The sequence below is a fragment of the Gymnodraco acuticeps genome, unplaced genomic scaffold, assembly GCF_902827175.1.
Source record: "Gymnodraco acuticeps unplaced genomic scaffold, fGymAcu1.1, whole genome shotgun sequence".
Classification (NCBI taxonomy): Eukaryota; Metazoa; Chordata; class Actinopteri; order Perciformes; family Bathydraconidae; genus Gymnodraco; species Gymnodraco acuticeps.
The window spans coordinates 5,425,731-5,453,317 of record NW_022992351.1 but is presented as its reverse complement, the minus strand read 5'-3'; the positions used below and the strand labels follow the sequence as shown (position 1 = coordinate 5,453,317).

The window sequence follows — 27,587 nt, the reverse complement described above, 5'->3', positions numbered from 1 at the left end:
TGGGTCAATAATTGATATCACGATTATTAAAAACGATTAACCATTTACTTTGAAAAACATCAATTTATTGAAGAAAATAATTTGAAAAGTATGTTTTTAACAGTTGATTACCCTGAACTTTAAGTATAATTCAACTGAAAAACCTATTTTAAAAAAATAATTAATTGAGCAGCCCTAGCTCAAAGTGCACCAGATTGATGCATTTAACTTCAACATTTAAACAAAATCTTCTTGGGGGTGCATGCCCCCGGACCCAGAGGATGTGACGTCCACCACCAAATAAAGCAGGTTAAAATAATTAAATTGCATACATTTTATTTTAGTAAACACTGAAAACGGGTCCCACAGACCCAAACAGCATTCAAAGGTTAAAGGTAGCATATAATAATGTTAAAATGTGCTAAATATATACACTGCAAAAAAACAAAAAAGAGGAGTAAAAGTAGCTCACGACTTGTTTTATTTTTTTTAAGTAGCTCTCATCTTAAAAAAGGTTGGAGACCCCTGTTATAGAACGATACATTTGACAATTTTAAGCTTGGCCTACCATTTTATTGGAGCGATGAGGAACAGGTGGGGCTTGAAAAGGCCCACCTGTTCAAAGTGGGGAATGACAGAAAAAGTTTGAGAACCACTTGATTAGAGAAACCATGTGTGCAAGTCAGGAAATGTAAATGCGATGAAAATGCCAGCAGATATGTGTAATTACGTAATTACCATAGGTAATTACCTAGTTAAAGTATAAGTGCGAAACAAATTAGATGCTGACTGTAAACTTGATTTTAGGGTGTAGCATGTGCAGGCAGTGAATACTGTCCTCCTCATGTTTGTTGTGATGATGGTTTATTACTGCCACCATGTGGAGAAATCTCATTACGACTATTGGAGCGACTGACTTCTTATGTTTGCAAGTGTATGTAATATTAATGTTCTTAGTGACTTAAATAAGAGTGTCTGGTCATATATTCAGTATTCAACCTCAGCCATTACAGGGATAAAGACATACTGTAGCAATAGTTTACGCTCCAAAAATCGTTCCCATACGGCAATAAAGTCATTTCGCTGCTCATTTTTTGCATAAAGGCAACTGAAGGAGAACCACTGAAGCATGACGGGAATTGATTTCCTGTATGCATATTTGCATTTGAACTGAACACTTGTGCATGAAAGCCAAAGAGGGCGTTCGGCACAGAAGGTTCCTATGAGTCACCATCATTGCAATACATCACCCACTTAGCCTTCATTCATTCAACACGCCTCTCGCTATGCAGGGAAGAGTATGCATATGTATTTGACTATTTTACTTAAAATATACCTACTTCTGAATGTTAAACATATCAGGAGTTAAAGGTTGTTATGTTGACTAATGAGCTCTTGTCTAGCACAATGGAACAGAGAGTGGGCATTAAATACAACAACTGATCTCACTATAATGTAGTCTTTCAATTATGTCAAAGCAAGACGAGAGTTTAATTGTACATCTTCTTGCTCTTTAGGCTTCAATCCAAACTCATGTCAACACCAATCAATGACACTGCTATCAGTTTTATGCAAAGCCAAGTGAATTGATTTGAAATGAATAAGGACAAATGTACTTTGCATTTGGACTTTTAGTGACTGACAGGTATATAAATGGCATTTAAAGGGGGCTCGGGGCCGGGCACAGAAAGGCTGCAGTGATATACTTTGCCAATAGCATAGCAGCTCAGCAGGTGCATTTTAAAGAGGTGGGGTAAACTACTTGAATATGAATATGCAATTAGGAACACATTTTGACAATAAATAATCCTCCTCACTAAAACGTATTCAAGAGACGAAGTGTGTCTTAAATAAATAACAATATGCCTAAATACGCGTGTATGTTCCTCTTGCAGCTGAGACTCGGTTACACGATTACATGTGCATTAGATTAGAGCATCTCTTTTTTTTAAATACCCCTTATTTTTGCTTTGGCCTGCGCCGGCAAAAAATGACCCGGGTATCAGCAAAGCAAGTGGTAAAGAGGTGCTGCGTGTCACTAGCGGAGAGGTCCACATTTCACGCACGACGTGAGGAGTTCCCGGTGAAAACGCCCCTCTACTCTCCTCCTAGCCCTCGCGACCGTGAGCATCCCTGCCGGCTCGTGCTGTCTGCTGTCCCAGGCTGCAGGGCTACTCCTCCCGCGGCAGAGGAACGGAGCTCCGGGGCGGTGGCGGCGTCTGTCTTCCAGTTCCCTGCGATCTTTATGATCACAATTTGGGCTGAATCTTGAAAAACCCCGGACCTGACAGGACAGGTATGCCTTGTATTTGTTTGTCTCATACGGTGACAGCGGAACAGGTGCATGCTGCATATGCCGGTTGTTAGGAAATGACATTGTAGGCAATGAACCGGGAGCGTCTTGGTACCGGTGACACGCTTTTGGCTCACACCGAGCTCTGCATGCTCTGTAAAGACACCGCTTTGTGCTTCAAGTGTCATGGACGGATAGGGAGGGTGTTGTCACAGATCTTTAATCCGGCCAATATGGTCGGCAGGATGGTTTAATAAGCTGCATAGAATCAGGGCATCCTTTATTTCATGCATATCAAGGCCCTAGGCAGACACCTTTCCTATCTTCTTACTGAATCACATAGCGCCAGATCAGCCCTGTTTCTCTACACATCCGACCCATATACGATTGTTCTGAGCTATTTTTGGAAATGCCGGTGTGTGATGATTGTGATTTCTCTTTGTGGAGCTATAGGCTAAGCACAGCTGATGCTCGAGATAATGAGCTAATTGAAGCCGGTGTGTGTCGCGGGTGTGGCACGCGTGGGAGCCTCAGCAAGGAAGGTCTCCTGAATGTGTGAATTGCAATGGGACAATCGGCTGTTAAACTGAAAATGCTTGAAAACTAAAGTTAGAAGACTGATTTAAAAAGGATACTTCACATATGAATAGATACAAAGAAAGGCACAAACTGGCCTTGTTTCATCTTATCAGCTGCTGTCCTTGGTCTATTATTATTTTAAAAAATGTGTCCATTGGGAAATAGGTTAAGCTATTTGCATGTGGATTCAAAAATACAATTTAAACATCTTTGCAATGAGTTTGAAATGTCCTCACTATTCATACTCAAAGCTGTATTACAGCTGTAAACCACAAATTATTTTAGGGTGTAGATCCTTTTTTCTGAATTATTTTCTCAAAATGTCATCTGATCCTCTCTTCTAAATGTTATACAACAATATATTCCTTGACATTAAACTTTGAATTGAAATAGTATACACAAACACAAATTAATTGAATATTAGATGTTGACAGAAGATTGCATTTGCATAAAACATAAAACTATAAAGCATACGCTTACATTTGAGGGATGCAACCAGATAACTTTCTGTGGTAAAAGTTTGGCAAAGAAAAATAACTCCCAAACAAAAAACATCAATATGAGACACATATGTATACTTAAAATACAAAAGTGAACAACTCAGCAAGTTTACATTTCAACAACTCCAGAAAAGTCAATTTATAAAAGTTACCATTATCAGTAACAAGGCCTTTTGTTCACCCTCATCCTCCTCACAGACTGTCAGTCCTTGTGTATCTGGCTCCTTTACCACGCCAAAGGCTACAGATATCCAAGACTGAATTGGTGGAGACAGAGTCAGGGAGGAGGCAAATTAGATAACAAATCCATCCATCTGTCCATCTCTGTCCCTTAATGCATCCTCCAGTCTCTGGAGTCTCTTTCTTTCACCTGCTCCACTTCCAGCCTCCCTAGGTGCATTACAATGGTGCAACTAAGCAGAGTGCTGCTCCTCTGTTATGCCCCTTTGATCATTCACACCAAAAGGGCAAAGCTTCTTTGTGTGTATGTTGAATTAAACTCATACAGGCTGTTTTCAAGGTGCTACAATGAGTTTAAATGCATGTAATACAATAATGGAATTACATGCTATATTTCCCACAGATTTATTTGCTCTTATCTATGAGAGGTATGATGTAAAGGACAGTCAAGCAGCTGTTTGTGTAAAACATGAAAGGACAAGGTTATGAGACGGATGTACACATGGCATTCACAGGCAGCGACTCCATTACTTTCCGGTCATAGTGTGACCTCCGTGCAATCTGTCACCAATGCATATTCCATTATGGCAAAGGTCAGGTCACACGTTATATGGCCTCCAGGATGCATTTTTGTGTCTGTATTTCTGTGTGCGTAAATTCTGCCTGCTTGTTTGTTTAAGGCAGCTCACTTCTATACATCTCTCCCAAGAGTCCTATTACAAGTCATCCTCTGATCGATTTGTAATAGCTCATTGAAGCAGGGCCAGCGGTCTGTTCACAGCCAACTTGGAATGCTCCACAAGATAAACGCACGTCACTTAGAAGTGAGAGAAGCTTTCAAAGGCATATTAAAGATAACCGCAGGCAATACATGGTCACTTTTTGCATTACTATCAACATGATGTTTTGTGAGATGCAATGCCTCACTCAGAAAGACATCCCATTTTCTGCATGGTTCTCACATCATTTTAAATCAATCAATGTAAAAGTATGGGGATTTCTTCAAGACTATCGTTGGGCTTGCTGAAAGCAATAATTAACATATGTCTTAACTTTGTCTAAAACTGGAAACAAAACTGAAGTCCACTTGAAAAGTCAGTTGTTGTGACCTGCTCATTTTAAATTACGAAATTAATCAGATCAGAGGATTTGAACAGACTTAAAATTGGTTGTTAAAAATCTGAAGCATGTTAGCCGTAATGCGAGCAACATGACGGTTAACATGCTAAAGTAATTATCTTACATTACATTGTCCCTCCACTGTGACACACATTACAGCTACATCTTTTCACCAGCCCTTTGTTTTCATGGCAAACTATTTCAGAAGAGACTAGAAGCTGCTTGAAATTGTTGGTCCCCCTCCTCTATCCACAGACCCTGTGTCACTTCAGTGCCCCCACCTCTACATGGAAGTCACATCCTTCAGTCCAGTGCCACGGTTCAATTATTAACTTCATTTCTATTTTACCAATGTGTAGGCTACATGTGAACGAACACAATATTTCTTACCGGCTGTTTCTTTGTCTTAATATTATCTTGTGTTGAATTCTGATGTTAGACAAGGGTTCCCATGGTAACTGAATTTTAAACAGGCATGCCTGATGTCTCTGTGTTAACCATCGTTAGTGGTGACAGTCTCCTCTTTGGTCAAATAGAAGAAAGAAAAAAGAAAGAACTGTGCTGCAGGCACAGTGTGGTGCCTGTCATTTCCCTGTCATTGTGATGAAGAGAGAAGATTTCTTTAGTTTTGTCTATTTGACTCTGCAAGTAAGGCTCAGTTCAATTGCATAGAGGGAAGTGGAGAAGTACACTATGAAACTGCAGAAGATGCTTTTATTGTAAGAATTGGAGAGTTTCTCTCAATTTCGGTGAGCTTGAATTGTGAAGTGGAATATACTCTTGCTGTTTTAACGTTATGTGTTCATATTGGGTCAGAGGGTCAGAATAAATCGCAGTCCGTATTACATGGATTAAAAAAGATGCACCTTAATCTATCCAATGTATCGAATGTTGTGTTTGTATGCGTACCGTCTGCCTAGATACACATGCGGTGGACACAATAACAATAACAGCAATATGTTATGCAATCATAAAATAGCACTGCAAGAAATATTCACTTTAGATTCTGTGGTTGCCAAGGATTTACTGATTTCAATGGTTCAGGTTAAAGGCTGTATTTGCAGAAAATGTAAACAGTGTACACACACACTATAGACAGTATGTAGGCTACTGTAGTGTCTGCAGTCTGCCCTGCTCTGTCTAATTGTATCTGTAAACTGCTGCAGCATATTTGTCAGACTGGACTGTTTGTCAGTTTGTATCAACAGTGTCTCAACATGTCTCACATCAGTGTCACCCACACAAGTGTCTGCAGCGTGAGGGTTCTTAAAATAACCCCGCTTTTGATCGAAAACACATTCAATAGATTAGCAGCCAGAGCTTTACAATCATGTTCTAGATGTTCACATTTCTTTTGACACTTAATGTAATGTTCCTCTACCTTGTTACACATCCTGATGTTCCCTTTAGTAAATGGCGTTAAGATTACTCTGTGGACGTATAATGGCGAAGGACGGGACTTCCAGTCATGTAAACTGGTTAATTTTAAGGATATTCCTCACATAAATCAAACCATGCATTCCAACGGCTCATTTTTTAGAGATTTCCCTGCCTGATCTGTTTTAATCAGGGAGGATTAACTTTACAATGACCCCACCCTCTGCTCTAATCATTTTGATATGCACATTTACCACCTTCTCCAATCTAAGATAAGTTTGCAATCACACAATCTGTCGTTTCATATCAGCTCAAAAAGTGGAACTAAGTACTTTAGATGTTTTAAATGTAGACGCCATTGTAACTCCTGTAACATCCCCTGCTTTAGTGCAGAACCTTCCCATGAGAGAGTGTTTGTTCTATGTCGATGCAGGCAGCACAACTTCCTCTGGGCTTGCTTTCTCTTTGGGAGGATGAACTTGCAGCCTCATTGGTTCGCAAGTCGTATCATTTATCTCTGTTGTGGTGTGACATGATTTGCAGCAGACTTTACAGTCCTGCTAGGCAAACTGCTTCCAAGACTGCTGAGTGCCAATGGTTTTGGAGAATGTGTGTATGTGGTTTTCCCTGAACAAGGACATCTCGCCACTCCCACTCTCCCAACCCCCACAGTCCTGTACCTGGTCTCCCGGAGCGAGCCTCGGCACTGTAGGATTGATGGACTGGCTGTATATTCCATTAGGGGGGAAGCACTGATTATAAAGCTTAGATATGGGAGCTGCATGATAAAAAGGGCAAGGCTCATTTATGAAATGTTCAGTGACTGGGTATTGGCTTCTATCTGGAAATACCGTCATTTATCATGTTATTTGTAGGTCGACTACAGTAGCTGCTTTGGCCATTAACTACAAAAAAACGCTAACTACTTCAGCTAGTAGCCGTAGTAACCATTACCGTCTTGATACACTATGCTCATTAAATTGTACACTGTAAAATGTTTGGCTGTAAAATTACAGTCAATTACTGGCTACTAGTTGCATGGATTTCACAGTAATTGACTGTAAATATTTCACAGTAATTGACTGTAAATATTTTACAGTTCATTAGAATAAAAGTACAACTAAATACTGTGACTTTACAGTTGCCATGCCCATGGAATTACTGTGATATAGCAGTACAGAGCTGTGGTATTATGGTACCTTGCTGTACATAAATTACAGTAATTACCTGTATGTTCACACTATTACTGTAGAAGTAATGCAACACAGTAGCCAGTAATTTACTGTAAATATACAAACCTAAATAATACGATAATATATTGTAAATTTGACTGGGATTGTACCATAACTACACAATTCAATCAGCTCAATCAACAAAGAAAAACAAAGAAAATGCCCATTTTAACTTTGTATTACTCCATTGAAGTGCAAAGTACATTTCAGTCATTAGCCCGCATGGTTTTTCTTACCACTGCTACGCTGATGACACCCAATTAATTCTGTCCTTTCCCTGCTCAGAGACCCAGGTCGTCGCACGCATCTCTGCTTGTCTAGCTGACATCTCTCAGTGGATGTCTGCTCATCACCTCAAACTCAACCTTGACAAGACTGAGCTGCTCTTCCTTCCGGGAAAAGATTGTTCCACTCTTGACCTAACAATCAACATCGGCACCTCAGTTGTTTCCCCGACTCAGACTGCAAGGAATCTGGGTGTGACCCTAGATAACAACCTGTCCTTCACTGCAAACATCGCTGCTACAACCCGTTGCTGCAGATACACGCTTTACAACATCAGGAAGATACGTCCCCAGCTGACACAGAAAGCGACTCAGGTTCTGGTCCAGGCTCTCGTCATCTCACGCCTAGGCTACTGCAACTCCCGCCTGGCTGGTCTACCTGCATGTGCCATCCGACCTCTGCAGCTCATCCAGAATGCAGCGGCTCGTCTGGTCTTCAACCTTCCTACATTTTCCCACACTACTCCGCTCCTACGCTCGCTTCACTGGCTTCCGGTAACTGCTAGAATCCACTTCAAGACACTGGTACTTGCTTACCATGCTGCAAATGGATCTGGCCCTTCGTACATCCAGGACATGGTTAAACCGTACACCCCAGCGCGTGCACTACGCTCTGCATCAGCCAAACGACTCGCTGCGCCCTCGCTGCGAGGGGGACCCAAGTTCCCAATGGCGAAAACACGTGGGTTTGCTGTCCTGGCTCCAGGATGGTGGAATGAGCTCCCCATTGACATCAGGACAGCAGATAGCTTGCACATCTTCCGGCGCAAACTGAAAACTCATCTCTTTCGACTCCACTTCGAGCGATAGAACTATTAACGAAGCACTTTTATACTAATAAAGGACTGGCTTTTCTAAAGCCAGTTGAGTAGCACTTGAAATGTTTTTGCTCTATGAAACCTGATGTACTTATATGATTCTGTTTTCTTCAAGTTGTATTTTGTTGGACGAACGCACTTATTGTAAGTCGCTTTGGATAAAAGCGTCAGCTAAATGCAATGTAATGTAATGTAATTTCACAGTGTCTTGGAAATGTTGTTTTTACGGCCCCAACCTCTACTCCGCGGTAGTGGCTTGTGCTGAGACCCGCAACATGAAAGAATACACGCAATAACCGGTACTTGGTAACGAGCATTTATTGATAATCAGCCGTTTGCTCACACAAGCGAAACAAAAAGAGGTCTGGAGGACTGGCCAAAAGGAACAAATAGAAGGAGGGAACCCGAGCCAGCCACACCACGGGCCGTAGGACCCAGCACTCCCCCGCCTAACCACAAATCAAAATATAAACCCTATGGGAAACAAAATAAAGCCACGAAAACTGGACTACCAGGTCCTCCAGGCTAAACATAAACACATCTGCAAAAATATGGCCTACAGCTCAGAATGGCAAAGAGGTATTCTAAGGACAGTGTCTCCGGCGTTAGGATAGGCGAGACATCCTTCTCCTCCAGCTTCTCTTTATATATACACACGGCTGAGTGGAATTTGGAACACCTGGGCAGAGGCGGAGCCAGGGGCAGACCAGGTGCACCTGGGCAGAGGCGGAGCCAGGGAGACAGAAAACAAGGAGCACTTAACACATGTCTACACAGACATCCACTCAAAGTCAACAATTTTTCTGAAGAATGTGCTGACATGGGGGTTTAAATTGCCATGCCTCTTTTTGGCTTTTGAGTCCGTCTCAGGATTAATGCCCAGGAAGCATCTTAAAACAATAAGCCAAGACAACAATTTAAATGTTACATAGATGTATATGTTGCATCGTTTATTTGAAGGCAGATGCAGCGGTGCCCCTTTCAATTTAAGTAAAACCTGCACCAAAGAAAGAAATTAGTATTTAAAGCCAAGCAAGAGCGATAAAAGCAAGAAAATCACTTAATTTGTTGTGTTATCACAGAGGATGGTCTGAATACAGTATTTTACTATGAAATAATACAGTAACATGTTGTGAAATCCTGGTAATCATTTATCCTGTACATTCACAGTAATTAACTGTGCCTGTATTGATTTCACTGTGAAATTCTAAATTACAGTGTTATATTGTGAACATTACAGGTAAAGTGGTAAAACAGTAATTTATTGTAAAATATTACAGCTAAATATTGTGAAATCATGGTAATATTTTACAGTGTAGATGTAGAGTTTCTACTAGAATCTCAGCAGTTAGAGGGCTCAATACAATATACAACAAGCCTATGAGTCTACAGCCATGCTGTATATACAGTAGACACAGTAATGTTTTGTGCTAATGTCAAGCGTACATGCTAAACATTAGCACTAAACACAGTCTAGCTGATAAACATAGTTAGTTCTGCAGGTTTGGTTCATAAACCAAAGTACAGTTTTGGACAAATGTATGTGGACCAGCTGGTGGTGTTAGATTTGAAGGTAGGCGACCACCAAAGTAAGGTTCAGAAAAAAGGAATCTCAACAATCCCCTTGGCAGGGATTCTCAGCCATTACAATCAGTTTCTCTGTTTGTGCCTGTCAAAAGGCATTGTGGAAATTGCCACAAATCCGTTAGGGTGGCCAACTAGTCCAACAAACTCCCTGGAAAAAACAACATACACTTGGCACAAAATAAAGAGACCGAGATCAATATGTATCTTCAATGAGAATGATCTCTTTAAAACGCTCTGAAGACAGACAGATGGTGTTGGTTGGAGGTCTTTTTTTCTGGGCAAAAGTAACCGACCTTCAAGTCTCCAAATGAATGAATAGTCTAATTAACAGGAGTACTGTTTGGGGCATGGTCTGCTCATTTTTGTGAATGATGTAGTCTTGAAAGACATTTTGGCAAAGGAAGAACACTGCCTGTATCACAGTGAACTCATTATCTGTGTGCTCCTCTCTGCAGAAGATAACTGCTACTATCAGTACGTTGTTCCTGTAAATCAAATCAAATCAAGTTTTATTTATATAGCACATTTATAAACGATTTTTGGTCGAGCCAAAGTGCTGTACATATAATAAAAATAGCCTACAGTAGAGATACTTTACAGCAAATACAACAGCACAGATTGTTCAGAATATCAGTATGAGAAAAACGACACCCTCTATCCTTAGACCCTCACATCGTACAAGGAAAAACTTCCAGAGAAAACCCACAGTTTAAGGGGAAAAAATGGGAGAAACCTCAGGGAGAGCAACAGAGGAGGGATCCCTCTCCCAGGACGGACAGACGTGCAATAGATGCCGCGTGTAAATCGAAGAGATAATACATTTTACAGCATATAGACCGAATGTTAGGAAATGCATGTGTCTGTAATAAGAAGATGAATCCACGAGGATGTCAGCTACAATCCTGTGGAAGCCATCAGGGAAGCAGCATGACGAGACCCAAGGCAGGACCGCAGAGACAGGTTCAGCCACGACCCGATGTCCATGACTTAATCCAAAACTCAGGATAGAGGATCCAAGACACAGGACTACAGCAAGAGGATCAGCCTCGACTCCGGATCCCGACGTAGATATAGATACAAAACAAGAAAAAAGATTTGGCTGGGTTAATCGGAACAAGATAATACACAGACACAGACAGAGAGGGAAAAGGTCATTGGATAAAAGTTATTCTTGATAACCCTCTAGAAAGATCTCATGAACTTCCCCACTCAATCTATCAAGACCCGAGCAGTTCTATTAGATATAGGATAAGAAACAGAGATAGGGAGCACAACAACCTATCTCTTCATCAGATGCACTCCCCCGCTTATCTAAGCGACTCTGTACCCCGTTACCCTCTACAAGGCCATAGACCAGCAGAGGGAAAATGGGGGGTGGGTAAGGGTAAGGGTTTTTAAGAATAAACCGCAAGGGTCTAAAGGGAAAAAATATGAAATATAAGGTACTATATTTTAAGTAATCCTATCTACTATTCCTATATTCGAATAATGTATAAACTATTTTAGAAATACTTTATGAAATCCTATGTTATGTTATAAATATTTAAATAAAGAAGTAAATAAATAAATGAATAGATAATTAAACAAAAGCCAGAGAGAAAAAGTGAGTTTTAAGGATTGATTTAAAAAACCCCAGGGTCTGGGCCGACCTCACATGGAGGGGCAAAGTATTCCAGAGCCTAGGGCCAGCCGCTGCAAAAGCTCGATGCCCTCGGGTTTTAAGGCTGGTCTTAGGCACTATCAACAGCAGCTGATCAGCAACACTTTAATGACAAGATAAAGCTTGAATTAGCTGGTAAAAAAAATCAAGTGAGACTGTGTATAAGATTATGCAAATCTATATTTATGTATAGAACCTAGATGGTCACTTTAGTCCAACCTTAAATACAAAAACAATGGTTTCCATTTTTTAAGTAACTGTCAGGTTGTTTTAGACTGATAATTGGAGTTATTTTTGGATATCTGCCAGTGAGGCTTTTAAATGGTCTATGGTTTATGTGCATTTAAATGAACTGGTCCTTGAAGGGTCCTTGGTTATTTTTCTTTGTTCTGTTTATCCTTGCTTATTTTAATATTTTACCATTATAATAAAAGCTGTATGGGGGCTGTAACTCTTTGGGGATCTTTGTGAGAAACGCTTGAAAATATTATGCTTTTCAAACAACAACAGCACAGTAGCTGTCGAGAAAAGAAGGGGCACAAAGGGCCTCAGTGACGCTAGCAGGTCTCATCTACGGAGTTCAATTCTGCACTTTGATCTAAAAGCTATAAATTAGAGCAATCCGCTCCTTTCACACTGAGTGGGAGTTCCATTGGTGATGATGAGAGCCTGCCTGGCATAAAATATTGATTTTAAACCTGTGTTATTTTTTACCAAAATGTAGGCCAAGTTAGTATTTTGATTTCCTGTGATATACTGTTCAGCACTGTTACTTTAAGTAACAGAATGGTCTTGACTTCACTTTTATACTCCTTTTTGTGAAATAGTATCTAAACACTATTCCTGCAAACCTTTGGTAATATGAGAAGAGGAGGTGCTGATCACACAGTGACTCATCAAAAAATGCACTCACAATGTATTCCACACTTCTTTTTTTCTCTCCCGTATACTCAAGAGGTATGCTGTTAGCACATTAATTTCCTGAGAGCATATTGTGTTAAGGAGTGAGAGGAATCCACAAGCCGTGTTCCCCATGCTCTGCTTTGACATTAATTATGAGGGGCTGTGTTTTGACAGACTTTCCTTGCCCACCTGCTGATGGAGGATAGGCCGGTGGGAAACTGACGCCTGTCTGACGACGCATCAATTTTTAGGTTCACTAAATTGACAGGCTCTTTGTTTGAAAGACAGCATGAAGACAAATGGGCTCAGGCAGGCCCCTGGTGAATCGTGCATCATGGGCATCATGCTGCCCTATAGATGATCAGCCATCATGTCCGTTACTATCTGGCAATTTGTCTGAGCTTCTGCGCTGCAGACGATGAGTGTTTTGGAGCATCGCATTGTCTGCATTTTCAAGGCTTTTATTGTCATTCGCACATAGCTACAGTGTAGTTATGTCAATGAAAATCTTAGGTCACAGGCTCCTTTAACAGTGCAACACAATAAAACTGAGAAAATAGTGCAAATAAATACAATCAAATAGAATAGAAGTAATGCCATAAGAGTCTATATACAAGTGATACATAATTTGTAAGTTGCAAACAGGTGAATGTTATGGATGTTCTTAGTTCAGGTGTTTAACAGTCTTATGGCCTGTGGGATGAAACTGTCCCAGAGTCTGGTGGTTTTAGTCCAGATGCTGCGGTACCGCCTGCCAGACGGCAGCAGACAGAACAGTTTGTTGCTGGGGTGGCATTGCGCCTCCGTTAGTTGGAGAGGAGTTGACGTTGTACAGTTTTCAGACTTCTTTCCTCCTCAGTCAGTGCAGTTGATCCAGGCTTATATCAGGAGAGCTGCGATGTTCAGTTATGATTACTGTAAAATGTAGAGCGCAGAGGTCAGCTCCACAGATACACTGACAAGGCCTGTATGAGCAACCGGGGAGTCTGTGTACATCTGTGTGTGTGTTTGATAAAGATCAAGGAACAAGGCTGCTTCCCACATATCTAATCTTCAGAGATTCTCACTAGCTGATCAGCGAAACACAGCTTAGGTTATTGATGCCAACAGAGTTATATAACCCACTTCAATAGGCAACACTTCTTATGTAAAACAAAGCATTTGTTTTGAAGATTCGATCTGTTCTTCTTGCCAGCCAGAGATACCGTACATCATAGACTTTAGAGCTATCATTTTCATCGACAAAGAAAGTAAATTTTCGGAAAATACAGTTCTTCGCATGATTTTGAAGGAGTAGGGTACCATAAGGGGGATATGATATTTCAAAAATGTCGATGTGCTTGGAGCCTTGCACAAATAGACACCAGTGACACTGACAGAGCTTTTGGGGCTGAACTCATACTGACCGAATACTCAATGGGTGCTTGCCAAACACTAATATGTTCATTAAGCTTAAAAAGCAACAATAGGGAGCTAAATATTTGTTTCATGAACTGAAACAGGAACAAAAAACGTGTCTGGTTAAATGTTCTGAAAATAAAAATAATTTACTGAAGATTTGCAAAGCTTAGAAATTATTTAAACTGCCAAAATGGTGATTCCTCTCCAATGACGTAACTGACAAGTAAAGGATCAACATTTATTTTTGCGATCAATTGCATTATACATCATGTCGTATGTCAATTTTTTTTGCAATAACAATAGTTCAAATGACTATGTGCAATGAAAAGTGATCCTTCAAAGTGACACAACTATAGAAAATGATCCTTAAACTGTGCAGCTACCCTCAGCTCTATAGACTAGAGCTTTCAAATGTAATGGCTTCCTGCTCACTGTTTGGTTTTCTAGTCTTCACATTGACTTGGACTCTGTGGGATGATCTGATTTAACTGTGGCATTGGCCTGGCAACCTAAACAAATACATCTCACCACATTGTTAAGGTCCTCAATTCTGATTGGTGCATGCAAATATTTGATATAAACCATTTTCATCAGTGCCCCACCTATTTCTTAATATTTACAATAGAACAGACAAAAACAGGAAGACCTTTTCAGGACCTTTAACATAGTCAGTGGTGTTCATTCAACAGTGTGGATAAACAGTGAGAATGGGCTGCAAAGCTCCCCCTGTTGTTCTATCAATATCACATTGATTTCTGTCTCTTGCTGTCTTGAACAATTACCATCATTTGTCATTTTGTATCAGGACAAAACCTAATTTAAAACCCACCAGAGACAAACACACCACAGTGCCCACACAGTTTGAGATTAATAGACAAAAGTGAAAGTAAAATCGAAGATGTCTGGGATTATTTTGCCCCTCTATGACTCAAATGTTAAACCTCTAGTACAGTATCATAGTTGTGTCTGATCAGTTAGATAACCATCATGATATAAGCACTTTTCACAAAGCACCACTTTGTGTTATTTGGCCAATACACTTCTGAAGTATGTAAAACATATTTCTGTCTTGTTTAAGTATAAATAAGCCAAGTTATGTAAAGTCACTATTTTTGGAGGGCCTACAAACCTGCACATTGTTTTCAGGGCGTTCTGTCATACTGTACTTCACAAAGTATTTCCGTGCTGATATCTCTTTGAAGTTCAAGAACCAAAGGGCCCCAGATGATTTTTGTAGAGAAAGACCTTTTAAAGGGAGTCTGTTTGAAGACGGTGTCTGCTATGGGAATGTTGAGTGTAAGCAGCCGCAGCAAGTCATACTTCTCTGTCTCCATCAGATTCTTCACACAGATGATTAGGTGTGCAAAGACCAGAACTGATGTGGAGCCAGAGTGATTAAATCACAAAGTGACCCAAATGAAATAATTGATTGGCCTCACGATCATGATATGTGTGAAATGTGCGCACTTAAGACTCTGACACTGATTTATTAGGATTCTTCTCAAGTTTGCTTGTGAATCACTTGTGAGAGAATATTTTTAATCCAATCTGTGTGTTTAGAGATTATTAGGATTCTTCTCAAATTTGCTTGTGAATCACTGATACTTTGTTTTGACAACTTCTTAATACGGGGCTGACATTCACACAGGCGGGGGTATTAAAGTTCATAGATCTGATTAGATCAGGTGAGCAAGTGTTGAGAAGAAAATCTACTTAGCAGAGGATTAGAGATGGATAAAAAACAACAAATATATGACTGGACTTGGAATTGTCTACACAGCTATGCTAGCAGCTCTAGGGAGGGGCCTGTTGGGTTGTGCTTTGAGATGTATGCTAATTTCTGTATGCTAACATGCTCGTAATGATAATGCTAAAATGCTTTTTTCACCATCTTAGTTTAGTGTTCTCCCACTATATTTCTCTTAGTACTAAATAAAAAGTTCAGCTAACTGGATTGTCATTAGCCTGATGGGTCAAAAAACAAAGTGTTGATCCAATTAAAATGTTGCCCTAAAGCAGTGGTTCTCAAACTTTTTCGGTCAGGCCCCCCCTTTGGAGAAAAAAAAAAGTCGGGCCCCCCCAACACAAATAGTCAGGCTCAGTGGCGGCACCAGAGATTTCTTTTGGGGGTGCTGTGGGGTAGCTTGACCTTTCATAGAGCGTGCTCAAACATTTAGGGTTTCCCATTAATGTACCGGTCGCTACAGTGGAATTTTCTACTGCAACACTCCCCACGCAAATACACAATGTACCCGCGACTGTTACAATGAAGGCTCGATATCAAGTCTCGGCATATAGGTGTAAGCAGGGGTAAAGTGCTATTTTTATAGGTGGTGTGTGGACCTCACATAGGGGGGTCCGGGGGCATGCTCCGCCGGGAAGATTTTTAAATATTGAAGTTGAAAGCATCAATTTGGTGCACTTTGAGAGCAAAATGAAGAGATCTATGGATACATCTCTCAACACCCAGATGAAACAGAACTGTAAACAGATTTACTATTTCTTTATGGATATTTTATAAATCACTCTTTTAAACTTTATTCTTGTTTTACTGTCATATAGTATTTCATAGCTGTTTTTCATGTATTCTCTTATTTTTTTATAACTATAATGATCATATAAACGTGTGCCTCGGAAATAATTGTTTACATTAATGGTGACCAAAACGTTTGAGACCCACTGAGATAACACTGAGAGTCCTTTAGCTCACTGAGACTCTCAGTCTGACAGGAGAGGACTCTCCTCCACTTTGTTGTTAAAAAAACTCCTTATATCCGTTAGCATAGCTCGCTAGCACCAGAAGCTAACATCAACGATCTCCGGTACCGGTGCGCTATCTCTCTCTCTCGCTCACGCACGCACACAAAATGGCTCGTTCCGCACACACACACACACACACACACACACACACACACACACACACACACACACACACACACACACACACACACACACACACACACACACACACACACACACACACACACACACACACACACACACACACACACACACACACACACACACACACACAGAGCCGAGCTTTAATGAAACACAGAGACCCAGACGTAATAGTACTGTATCATATTATTTTCGAATCAATAATTTTTCAAAATATGATTTTTTTTTTTTTTTTTTTTTATAATCTTTTTTTTTTTTAAATAACCATTTTTCCTCCTGGTCTCTCGCGCCCCCCCTGTCATACCTCTGCGCCCCCCTGGGGGGGCGCGCCCCCCACTTTGAGAACCACTGCCCTAAAGATGCTAGATGAAAAGTTAAAGGGTCACTAAAATGTTTCCAATCCATTCGTTTCCAAGTAATTTCACTCAAAACAAACCTTATGGTGGCACCCAGGGTAAAGCCAGGGGATCACCGAAGTCATTATCTACTGGACCATAAATGTCCGTACAAACGCTCAAACTGGACGAAAGAAGTTAACCGGCTGACCAACTCAGTCATTTTTGATGAAATTCCTGAACAGGTTCACTCTTCATCAGGCTCCATATGGTGTTAAAATGTTGTTTCACATCTATTGTGCCTCTTTATTTTTACTGTACTTATACATTTGCTAAAATTGGCAGCACCCCTTGTCTAACTTTGACATTATCTTCATGCATAAACATGAGTTGCACAGTCTCAGACAACTTACACAAAAAAATAAATATAAAACTGGCTTCAAGATGCATATTGATGCACATTATAGTCATAATGAGAATCTTTTTGTTATTATTCATTAATTAGATGAATCAAACAACCTGCAGGCCCTTCAAAGTAGTGGAGGAACACTGTTGGGGAGACATCTGCAGCCGTCCCTGTGCCAGCCTGCTCTGCTCTTTGATCCGGCTTCATTATGCAGAGGGAGGCTGACCTATCATGAAAGCTGAGACATGCTGAGCTCCAGCCTCCCAACGAGTAAACACAGAGATGTACCCAGACAGCTGGTGGAGGGATACAATAGTTAATTAGGGACTCTTCTTTGGGGAAAAATGCTACCACATCTTTTCCTGGTTTACAAACATTTCACTGGCCGATCTTATTCCAAATTAAGCAGCTGTTTGTCTCCTCCCTAATGATAGTTTTCCCTGGAAGCTGTGTACTTTTTATCGGAGCTTCTCAGTTCCCTCCTCACTAATCCCTTCCTCTCATTAACCTCCTGCCTTATTTTATGTTGTTTTTTTACTTGTGAAAATTCAGGCTTGAGGTTTGAATTTCAAATATCTTTACAGTGTTTTTGATAAGGTACATATTGAATCAGGTTGATATTTTCTTATACGTTTTTAAATCAACAATTTAAATATATATAGTTTGGCATGAGTTGAAAGTTTGCTTTGAAGTGAAAAGCACATTCTGGGTATGGCTTTAAAGCCATTTTATAATGTATGGGTATCATTACAGAAGTCGGTTTAAAACAATATTACACTTTGGGCTGACACATATTCTGGGGTAACTCAAGATGAAATTGTAACATTAGAGAGCAGAGGCATTTCTTGCACACTATCTTTTTCGCAAGGCTGAAAAAGGTGATATTGTAAGCAAAACAATATACTCGGAAAGTAAGAACCTTGGGCATTATATTTTTGGCTGTGAAAAGGAAGCACAAAAATAAAACTCTGCACCATTACTATCTCATTAAAATCCAGCCTCTCTCCAAAAATGGCTTAAGTGTAGAAATTAAACACCCTGTATTCATGAGATAATTTTTCAGCTGACATAAGGAGTGTTAACCGGTGACCCTGTGCTAAAGCTGCACGTTGACTCTGGGCTTTATCTCAGATAATTCATTTTTCATAGCTGAACCACCTAATCTGAATATCACCTATTGTACTGTATGTCACCTAGAAAAAAAGAGCTCTCTGCAGGAGTCCAGCTCGAGTACAGCAGTGGTCACCTTCAAATGACAAGGCTCATCTGTTCCCAGCTCACCTAGTATTGAATCAGCATTATTGTATGTCTCTCTCTTCTTTCCCTGGTGTCTCTTTGCTCATAACCTCTGCCTTTTATACCGCACTACTCTCTCCTTCCTCCCGTCTCATCCTCAGATCATTGTTATCACGTTCCTGCCCCCCCCCCCCCCCACATCTCATTCTCAGTGTGTCTGCCGTCTTGTGCCGTGCCGCAGGGCCCCTCTGGCTGATGTAATTTATGCTATCTCCTTTTGCTAGTGTGAGAGGAGAGCGTCCTGAAGCCAACACTCTTCATGCAGAGTGCTCCTGTGGGAGGCTGTGAGCCAGCACCGACTGAGCTCCCCCCCCTCTCTTTCACCATCTCCCATGCACACGGCAATGACCATGCATGGGAGGAAGACACTAAATTTGCATAGCTGTTCAGGCTAATTACAGACACCATAAAGCAGCTGTCAGGTGCAAAGACGTATTGCATGTGATGTAAAGACAGGTATCTCTTCTGCAGGTTTTACACGAAAATTTCATTTTAAGTGAAGATTTTTTAATGCAATGCACTGATGGGACATTTTTTGCTCACATCTCATGAGACCATCAGGAAACTATAGCTAGATTTCAGCCGCAGTAAACCCTAACACAGGACTTTTGTTGATGTTGACTGCTGCATTTATGTGTGGTTTCAGCACTGCAATCCATTTCTATGACAACAGAGACGGCTTTGGCTGGGGGATTGAAGAGTGCAATGGAGGGTGACGCCATGAGAACCAATCAGGTGAGAGAGCTGTGGAACTCACAGCAGCTGTACATCATTTCACTCAGGCCCCTCAATCACTCAGGGCCCGCCGCCATGTTTGATATGCAAGACAGCTAGCCTCCTCTGCATGTGCCAGCAACTAAAACATCTTAGAGCAGCAGATCACACTACGTCATGCATTTAGATGATTTAAATCACTTAAAGACAAGTACACAATGCCCCCTGAGACTCAGAATGTAAATGTTTAAATGGAAGACAAAGCACTAGGATATGAACCTCACACACTTAAAAGAAAGGATTTCTCTCCCCTAGGCTGCAGAGGACCAGGGGGACATGGATGATAACTCAGAGAAGACCCCCAGCAAAGCCTCCAGATCCCCCCAGAAGATCAACAAGCGGCCCAAGGCCGTCCCGATTAAAGTCACACTACTGGACGGCTCGGTCTATGAAACTGGGGTTGAGGTATGCTTCTCACTTTCATCAACAATAATTGAGAAAGGGGCTGAATAATCTATGTAATGACTATCATCATGTATAGCCTATTCTTGTGCATTGTTGGATTATTATCAACATTTTGGGTCCCTGTAAATTCATTTTCTGTCACCTGTTATGCGCATTTTCCATTGTAGCATAAGAAAAAAATGCAGCTAATTTGAAAAGCAAACACACTATTGCAAATCAGGCATTGCACTTGGCTTAAGTGGAGGGATTAATAAAATAAAATACAGACTAAATCATTGAAACAGACTTAATGAATATATAATGAAATTGATGAAGCCGGCATCACTCAAAATTCTGCTTTTCTAGGGAGATAAATAGTGGGAGATAAAAACATGTGGAGCAATAAGGAGACTGACATGCCTCAAATAAATACATTAAACAAACTAAAATACTATATTTCCATTACGTTTTCTACATCTGTTTTTGAGTGTCAGAGATTGCCTGGTCTCCCCTACATCTAATATTATATGACCATATAGCTCCTAATGTTTTCATCAAGTGGATGAAAGTATGGGTTGAAACTTGAATACTTCACTGATCCAGGAAAATATATAAAACTTCACTGTCCTGTCTGGCTATCTATTGAAACCCTCACAACCACATATCTGCTAATTATGTTCTTGGAATAAAATATTAAATATAGGGTGAGAGATCTTCCTTAATGGTCTGTAGGCCTGGGAAAAAACCCCATCAGAATTCAATTCTGCAAAATAGGCAGAAACATAATTAGAAATAATGATTTGAACATTGTGTTTTGCAGTGTTATACAAAAGCAGTTTCTCTGGCTGCTCAAAAGCACACAGACTTGGGGAGCAGGAAAACAGCATTCATAGAAGCTGATGTACATATCCCTCTTTTGAACAGAGCCCTTGACTCAGCACAGCACACCTCAGTGGGATCTAGTCTCCCTCGGTAATTTGCGTTACTGAGTCAGAAAAGCAGCAGCTCTGTGGCTCTTCTCAGCGAGAGGGCGGGTGGAGCGAGGTAACACAAGCTCTGCATTGTGGGGGATGGAAGACTCAGATGAGCAATCTCCAGCTTCCTTGAATCGTGACTCTGTAACCCTTTTGTGTTTGTAAACAGACGGGCGTAGCTCTGGGTTTATTTGTCTTTCACAATGGCCCACACAATGATTGAACACTGCAGAAAATTCATATGGAGGGAAAAAAGCGAGGGGTGTCAAAGGGGCTGTTCCATATACAGCAGAGAGATCCTGGCCGGGACTTACAGATCACATTAAAGCCAGCTCTGAAACCTAATTTGCGGCTGCCAATGACCGAGTGTGATGCGTGACGGGAATGATCATCTTGGCTCAAACTCATTCATGTCACTATATTCCTTTTATGGCTTACTGCCTCTCACGTGACCTCCCATATTTTACTTAGGAGAGGAGAAATATGTCACGAGTCCTGACCGGTGCATCACACATTCTCCTTCAACTCAACCCCAACCCATATCTCCCTCTGACACACACACACACACACACACACACACACACACACACACACACACACACACACACACACACACACACACACACACACACACACACACACACACACACACACACACACACACACACACACACACACACACACACATACACATACACATACACATGCACGCACACGCACGTCACCTAGGAAGTGACACTAGAGGTATTGGGCTTAGACCGAAAATCCATACAGTTGACAAATGAGTGCTCTTATGTTTGACCAGGGAGAAAATAGAATGGGAGGAGGTAAAGATGAAGAAAGTGGGGGAGGAGGTGGAAAGAAAGATGGAGACGCCAGGAGGGCTCATTTGTGTACCGTAGTATATGCAAGTATTGGAAAAAAGGCACATAATGATGAATGCAGTGGAATCACTGCTTTAATGACAGTCATAAGCAAACGTGCCCTGATGACAAAAACACAAAGAAGCAACCTGAGCCTCGTATTGATGTTTGGCTCACGACATTACAGATATTGATTAAGCTCAGCGCATTAGTCCAGTCTTTAACCTACAGCCCTAATATTAAAGAAAGAACTAGAGCACCACCTAGTGCTTCCCAACCTTCACGCTTACAATCCCACACAAGCTTACATTTCCCCAAAAACATCTTGAATTAAACTGGCTTAACACCACGATGGGCCCACTTGTACCCACATTTTAACTTCTTGGACTTTGGCTGGACAAGATATTTTCTTTCGATCCAACCCATGAAATGTATTTCTCACGGTAGGCCTACAATCATTTTTGATAGTTAACCACATGTCTGTGGGAGATCCTCTTTATTGGAAAAGCCAGGGCTGTGTGGTGTCTGGAAACCATTCTGTAGCACTGATACTTAACTTAGCCTCTGATGCGGACCTGATACACTTTTTAAGAAGGACCTTATTAAGACAGAGATAGAAATAATAAAAATTAACAGTTTTGTGACTACACTCAGGGCTGCCCCTGGCCAACTTGTGGCCCCACGCAAAGCTATGTGATCTGTGTCGTGAGTGTCAACAGGGGGGGCGATGGTGCTAGTGGAGCATGCGCGCACGCAGCGGCGAAATTGTGGGCCGCTTAATTGCATTTGCGCATCAGATGAGGCCCCCTCCGCAAGATGAGGCCCCACGCAGTCTGCATGATTTGCGTGTAGGGAGGGGCGGCCTGGTAACACTGTTCTAATGTGCTTCTGTTTCACATAGAAAGCATTGCAACAAACCTTTAATATCTCTGACACAAACCAATGGTGTGTTCCAATGCCAATACTACCATGCTACTGTGTTTAGTATGTCAGAAAATGATTTTGTATGTCCCAATACATAGAATATTAAATGTACAAGTACTGTTTCCAGTCCCCTTTATTATTCTATGATTTTTGGCACCTATACTTGGAATTGGATACCGTATTACGCACAGGATAAATGCATTAAACCCACAATCCAGAGTGTTCCACATTCTTACATTCAAAATGCCTCCTGAGAAAACCACCAGCGCCATAAATGCGATGTTCATATGATCATGTGGTTAATGACACTGGGACCAACCTCGACTCTTTAAAGAATGATAACATCAGTTCATCTATAGTAGATTCTGAATATCTTTCTCATTGCCAAAAGCACAGATATAACATGTTTCCCTGCTGCACCACTCTCTGCACTGCTGAAGGTTCAGATGAGTTCAGCCTCTTGCTCAAGGGAACTTCAGAACTTGCACTGAAGCACACCCTGTCTGTTTGGAGGCCAGTATTTCTTATACACTGCTCCACATCCTAAGAACCCACTTGTTTATGCTGTGCTAAAAGCAGAGGCTTTTTTTAAACTCACAGATAAACAAGTTCACTGTTTTTATTGTTTTGGAACTTCAGAACAAAGTTAGTATATTTTCCAAGTGGTTATGAGACAAACTTGGGATTTTCTCATTAAATCTTTTAATACAATTATCTGGAACCAGTAGATATTTGCTTCTTCCAACCTCAAATGTTTATTGCACTCACATGTTTTCCACCACGCTGCGTAGTGTAGTGTGAAGTACAAGACTAATGTTAGTTTCCATTGACTAAGATTTGTTTAAAAAAGGTGTAATGACTGACAAATCAATACAATTAAATACAGTTACATGAAAGGGGCTTTCCACCTATTTTACACATGAGACTCATTTGCTCATTCGTAGGATTTCTACAAAGCCTGCTAAAATGAGTCTTTTGTGATTCTGGAGGGAGGTTTCTGAAAACAATAATACAATAACTTTGGTGATTTCATCAGGGTCATCTCGACTGAAAGCCTGAATTACAAAGTGAGAGGATGTGGAATTGTAAAGACATTATTCAAAAGGCATTTATAAGTTCATTAGGGAGATGGATTGGGGTCTAAGAGTCAGGATATATTGGCCTCTGCTGCTATGATGTTGAAAAATAGCAAATTGCCCAATTTTGTGGAAGTGAATTGCTATAATCCTAAATATAGAAAAACATTAGAATTTATTTTTTGACCCTTCAGATGTTGTTGTTGTAGGGAGCCTCTGGAGCAGAAATTAAAGAGTTTTCAATTTCTTTACGTTTTGGTATGTTTTTAGGGAAATGTTGTAATATTGTAATGTTGGCCTTAGGTGGGAGCAGAATTTCTATATTTCTACTCACATTGTTTGAATAAATATATTGAACAACTAAGGATTACTTTGCAGGATTGATTGCTTACTTAGTCCAATATCAGTATATAGCATGAATAATAATCACACATCAGTCATATTTTTTTAGGAATAGTCATTTATTAAATATTAATACAATGGTAGTCCCAAAAACAGTTCCTGTCGTTGGAAAAGCACAGACGGACATTGCATTTGCTGCATTGCGTGTTTGTGTACTGCAGTGTCTGCAGTGTCCTCTCTTTGTCTTCACTGGAAAATGTGCCATTAGGTCCTCGCGTACATCCAGTGGAGGTTGTGATCTCTTATTGGGCCCTTTCTCATTTCTCTAATTTCCCGGAAATGGATTTCAGTGCGCCATGTTGAAGGACATCTAATTTCTCGAAATACACTTCGAGGACCGAGGATCGAGCATCGAGGAGGCTCTCTGGAGGAGCTATAACCGAGGATACACTGATGGGTCCTCCGCGCCAGTCCGTGGATGTATTTCCGGCAACAGTGCAGTTAAAAGAGTCATGACGCACTTATCTCAGCCAATGACAGCTCTGCATGCATCCCCTGGATATTATTTTATTAACTGCTTTCATCGCGACGCAATGTTTACAGTGGGAACAGCTGTGAGATCCGTGCAGAAAACAGAGCAGTGTGTATAATATATATTTAAGCAATAGCTTACGACAGGCCGTGGTATATGGTCATTGTAATATACTGGGATGTGGAAATACGCATCTTTCAGGTTGACTGATGTAAACCAGTCGTTTTGTCACATGAGACGCAGCAGAGATGTGTGAGTGAGCATTCTGAATTTTTATCTTTTTAGATATTTGTTCAGAACCCTCAAATCTAGTATTGGCCGAATCCCGTTCCCTCCCCGTTTGGGAACGAGGAAATACTTGGAATAAAAGCCGCTCTGACTCTGCTCGGCAGGTACTATAGATATAGCCCTCTTTTCTAGAAGTGAGAGGATCTCTCTCTCTAGAATATGGGCTGACTCTCCTCGGGCTTGTGAATACAGAATGCCCGAGAAGCGAGGAGGGGTGACAGCGAATTGGAGTCTGTAGCCCTGTGTTACTGTCTTGAAAACCCAAGCAGATGTTGTGAGCATCTTCCACTGCATGCTCCTTAGAGCCAGTGGAGATGTCATTTCTCTTACCCTCTGAGTCTCTATTTGTTGTGTTATGGGGCCCTCTAGTATCTGAACACGGTGGTACCCCATTTCGACAATCCCCACCGACACTGCGCATGCGCGTGACGGTGGTGCCTTCACAGACCCGTCTCTTATCCGCCTTTTGAGAGAGGCCGTAGCTGCTCTCAGAAGGGGAACAGTTGACGGACTGTTTATTGTTTTTATTGTTTTTCTTTTCATTTTTTTGAGCTGCGCCCTTGGCCTGAAGCCTGGATGCGTCAGCGGAAAATGGTTTATGAGAAACAACAACAATATTGTGACATGTGTTTTTGCGGATTTGAGGATGGCGTTGAGGCATCTCTCGAGGCAGCGGGAACACATCTAGAGCTGGGGAACCGTGGACTTCCAGCTCTGTCACAGAGGGGAGAAGGGGGGGCTGTCAGGCCGCCCGCTTATTCTTCCTCGACTGCTGGCCGAAATTCTGGGTTGGCTGCGCCTGGGCTGCAGCCGGAACCGGAGATTTTCTAGGCCAACTCGCCCTCGTCTCCTGCCTGGGCTGGGGACTCGGCGCCCCGAGTCCCCAGCTTTGAACCGAGCAGGGTTCGAGGCAGCGTGGGCGAAGGACTGCCGCTGTGAAGGCAGCGGCTGGACCCTTCGAGGGAGGCAGAGGTGGAGGGCCTCGTCCTCCTTCTTTTTCGACTCGCATCTCCTCTGCATGGAGGCGAGAGCGGAGCCGAAAATCCCCTCGGGAACGATGGGCATGTCTAGCACATCCTCCTTTTCCCGGTCTGGGAGGTTGGTGAGGTTGAGCCATCTAGCTCTTTCCTGCACCACCATGATCCCCATTGCCTTGCCCCGTGGCCTGGACGGCGCAGCGTTGAACACGGAGACAAATGTCTGTGATCGCGGCCATCTCGTCCAGAATGGCCGGTCCAGGATTGCTTGACAGATCCTCGCAGAGCTCCGCTTGGTATGCGGTTAGCAGCGAGGAAACGTTCAAAGCCCTGGCGGACAACGCTGCGGCTCTGTAGGACCGTTCAGTCATGGTCGACTGGAATCGGTCCGCCTTCGCTGGCAGCGTGGGGTTCCTGCTTGGTGACGGGACCAGCCTCGGTAGGAGGTGGGCTGCCACCAGCGGTTCCATAGGCGGTATGCGGAGCAGGCCGAGCCTCTCCATACCGTCACAGTCTAGGGAGGAGGCACCCTGGATTGGGGCCTTGTTGCTAAAGGGCCGGTCTCTCCACGAGACCGACACCTCATCCAACATCTCCGGGAAGACCGGAAGGAGTTGCCTCTTTGTCCTCGTTGCTTGGGGAAAATGTTTCCCCTCGTAACGGGACCTGGAGGTCTCCTTGGCCATTTCGGGCCACGGGATGTCTAGTCTGGAGGCGGCACACTGACACACGGCCTGCAGGTCCATGCTCAGACAGGGCAAAGCTGGTGTGCTATCGCCCGGGAGAGCAGCCATCGCTCCCGGCTTTGCAGCCTGAGCCGATGACACGAAGATATCGTCTTCTTGCTCATCCGAATCAGACAGGAGGAACTCAGAGGCACCCTCTTCGTCCTCCATATAATCCAATTCCAGGACATCCTCCGCGGGCGAAACCATGGTGAGGTCCAGCCGGGAGCCCCAGCTTGGTAAAGCGTGGGGCTCCGTTCTCGCGTCTCTTGCCGCCACCGGGTCCCAGCCTGACACGGCGCGGGACTCCGGTTCCGCAGCTGCCGCTGTTGATGAGCCCCAGACCGACACAGTGCGGGGCTCAATCTCTGCGGCGGACGCCCCCGCGTCTTGATTGCCAGCCGGCAAATCAGCGGACATGAGGGGGTCCTGTCCCGACAAGCTAGCTTGGCGTGCTAACCGTCGGCGGAGGCTCTTTACGGTGAAGCGAGCACAATGCCCGCACGAGCCGGGGTTGTCAATAGCCCGTGTTCCAGCCCGAGGCAAGACGAGCAGACCTGGTGTGAGTCTGTGCCTGATATTTTCAACCCACAGCCGCAGAGCCGAGCCTCCGAGTCCCTGACTCCTCTGGTGTGAGGGAGAGAGGCGTCCATCTTGTTCGCCGCGTGGCGTGGAGAGGACCCGCTCGTAACAGGTACGTAGCCTCGCTACCGTGGTGTCGGTAGTGAGGGAAAGCAAGCTAGCAACAGGTGTGTTGCTAGCTTGAAAAAATCAAAACCTTACCTTAATCTCCGAGGAAAGAAACGGCGAGGTCGATTGTAATACTAACTGGTGTGTTAGCGTTAACAGTCTTCTTGCGAAGCAGAAGAGTAGCCGGC

The 27,587-nt window shown here is 42.4% G+C and overlaps 1 protein-coding gene across 5 annotated transcripts in view; it reads left to right on the top strand.

The window, feature by feature from the left end:
- Positions 1-2,045: 2,045 nt before the first annotated feature.
- si:dkey-178k16.1 (band 4.1-like protein 1) overlaps positions 2,046-27,587 on the top strand; it is a 64,358-nt gene continuing 38,816 nt past the window's right edge. For 2 of the 5 annotated variants that reach the window (XM_034209229.1, XM_034209227.1), the window contains exons 1-3: positions 2,046-2,275; positions 19,497-19,585; positions 19,880-20,029. In XM_034209229.1, coding sequence (XP_034065120.1) covers positions 19,514-19,585; positions 19,880-20,029 — 222 coding nt within the window. In that variant the 5' untranslated portion in view covers positions 2,046-2,275; positions 19,497-19,513. The remainder of the gene's footprint in view (positions 2,276-19,496; positions 19,586-19,879; positions 20,030-27,587) is intronic. The other 3 variants (XM_034209228.1, XM_034209230.1, XM_034209231.1) reach the window with 3 other exon arrangements.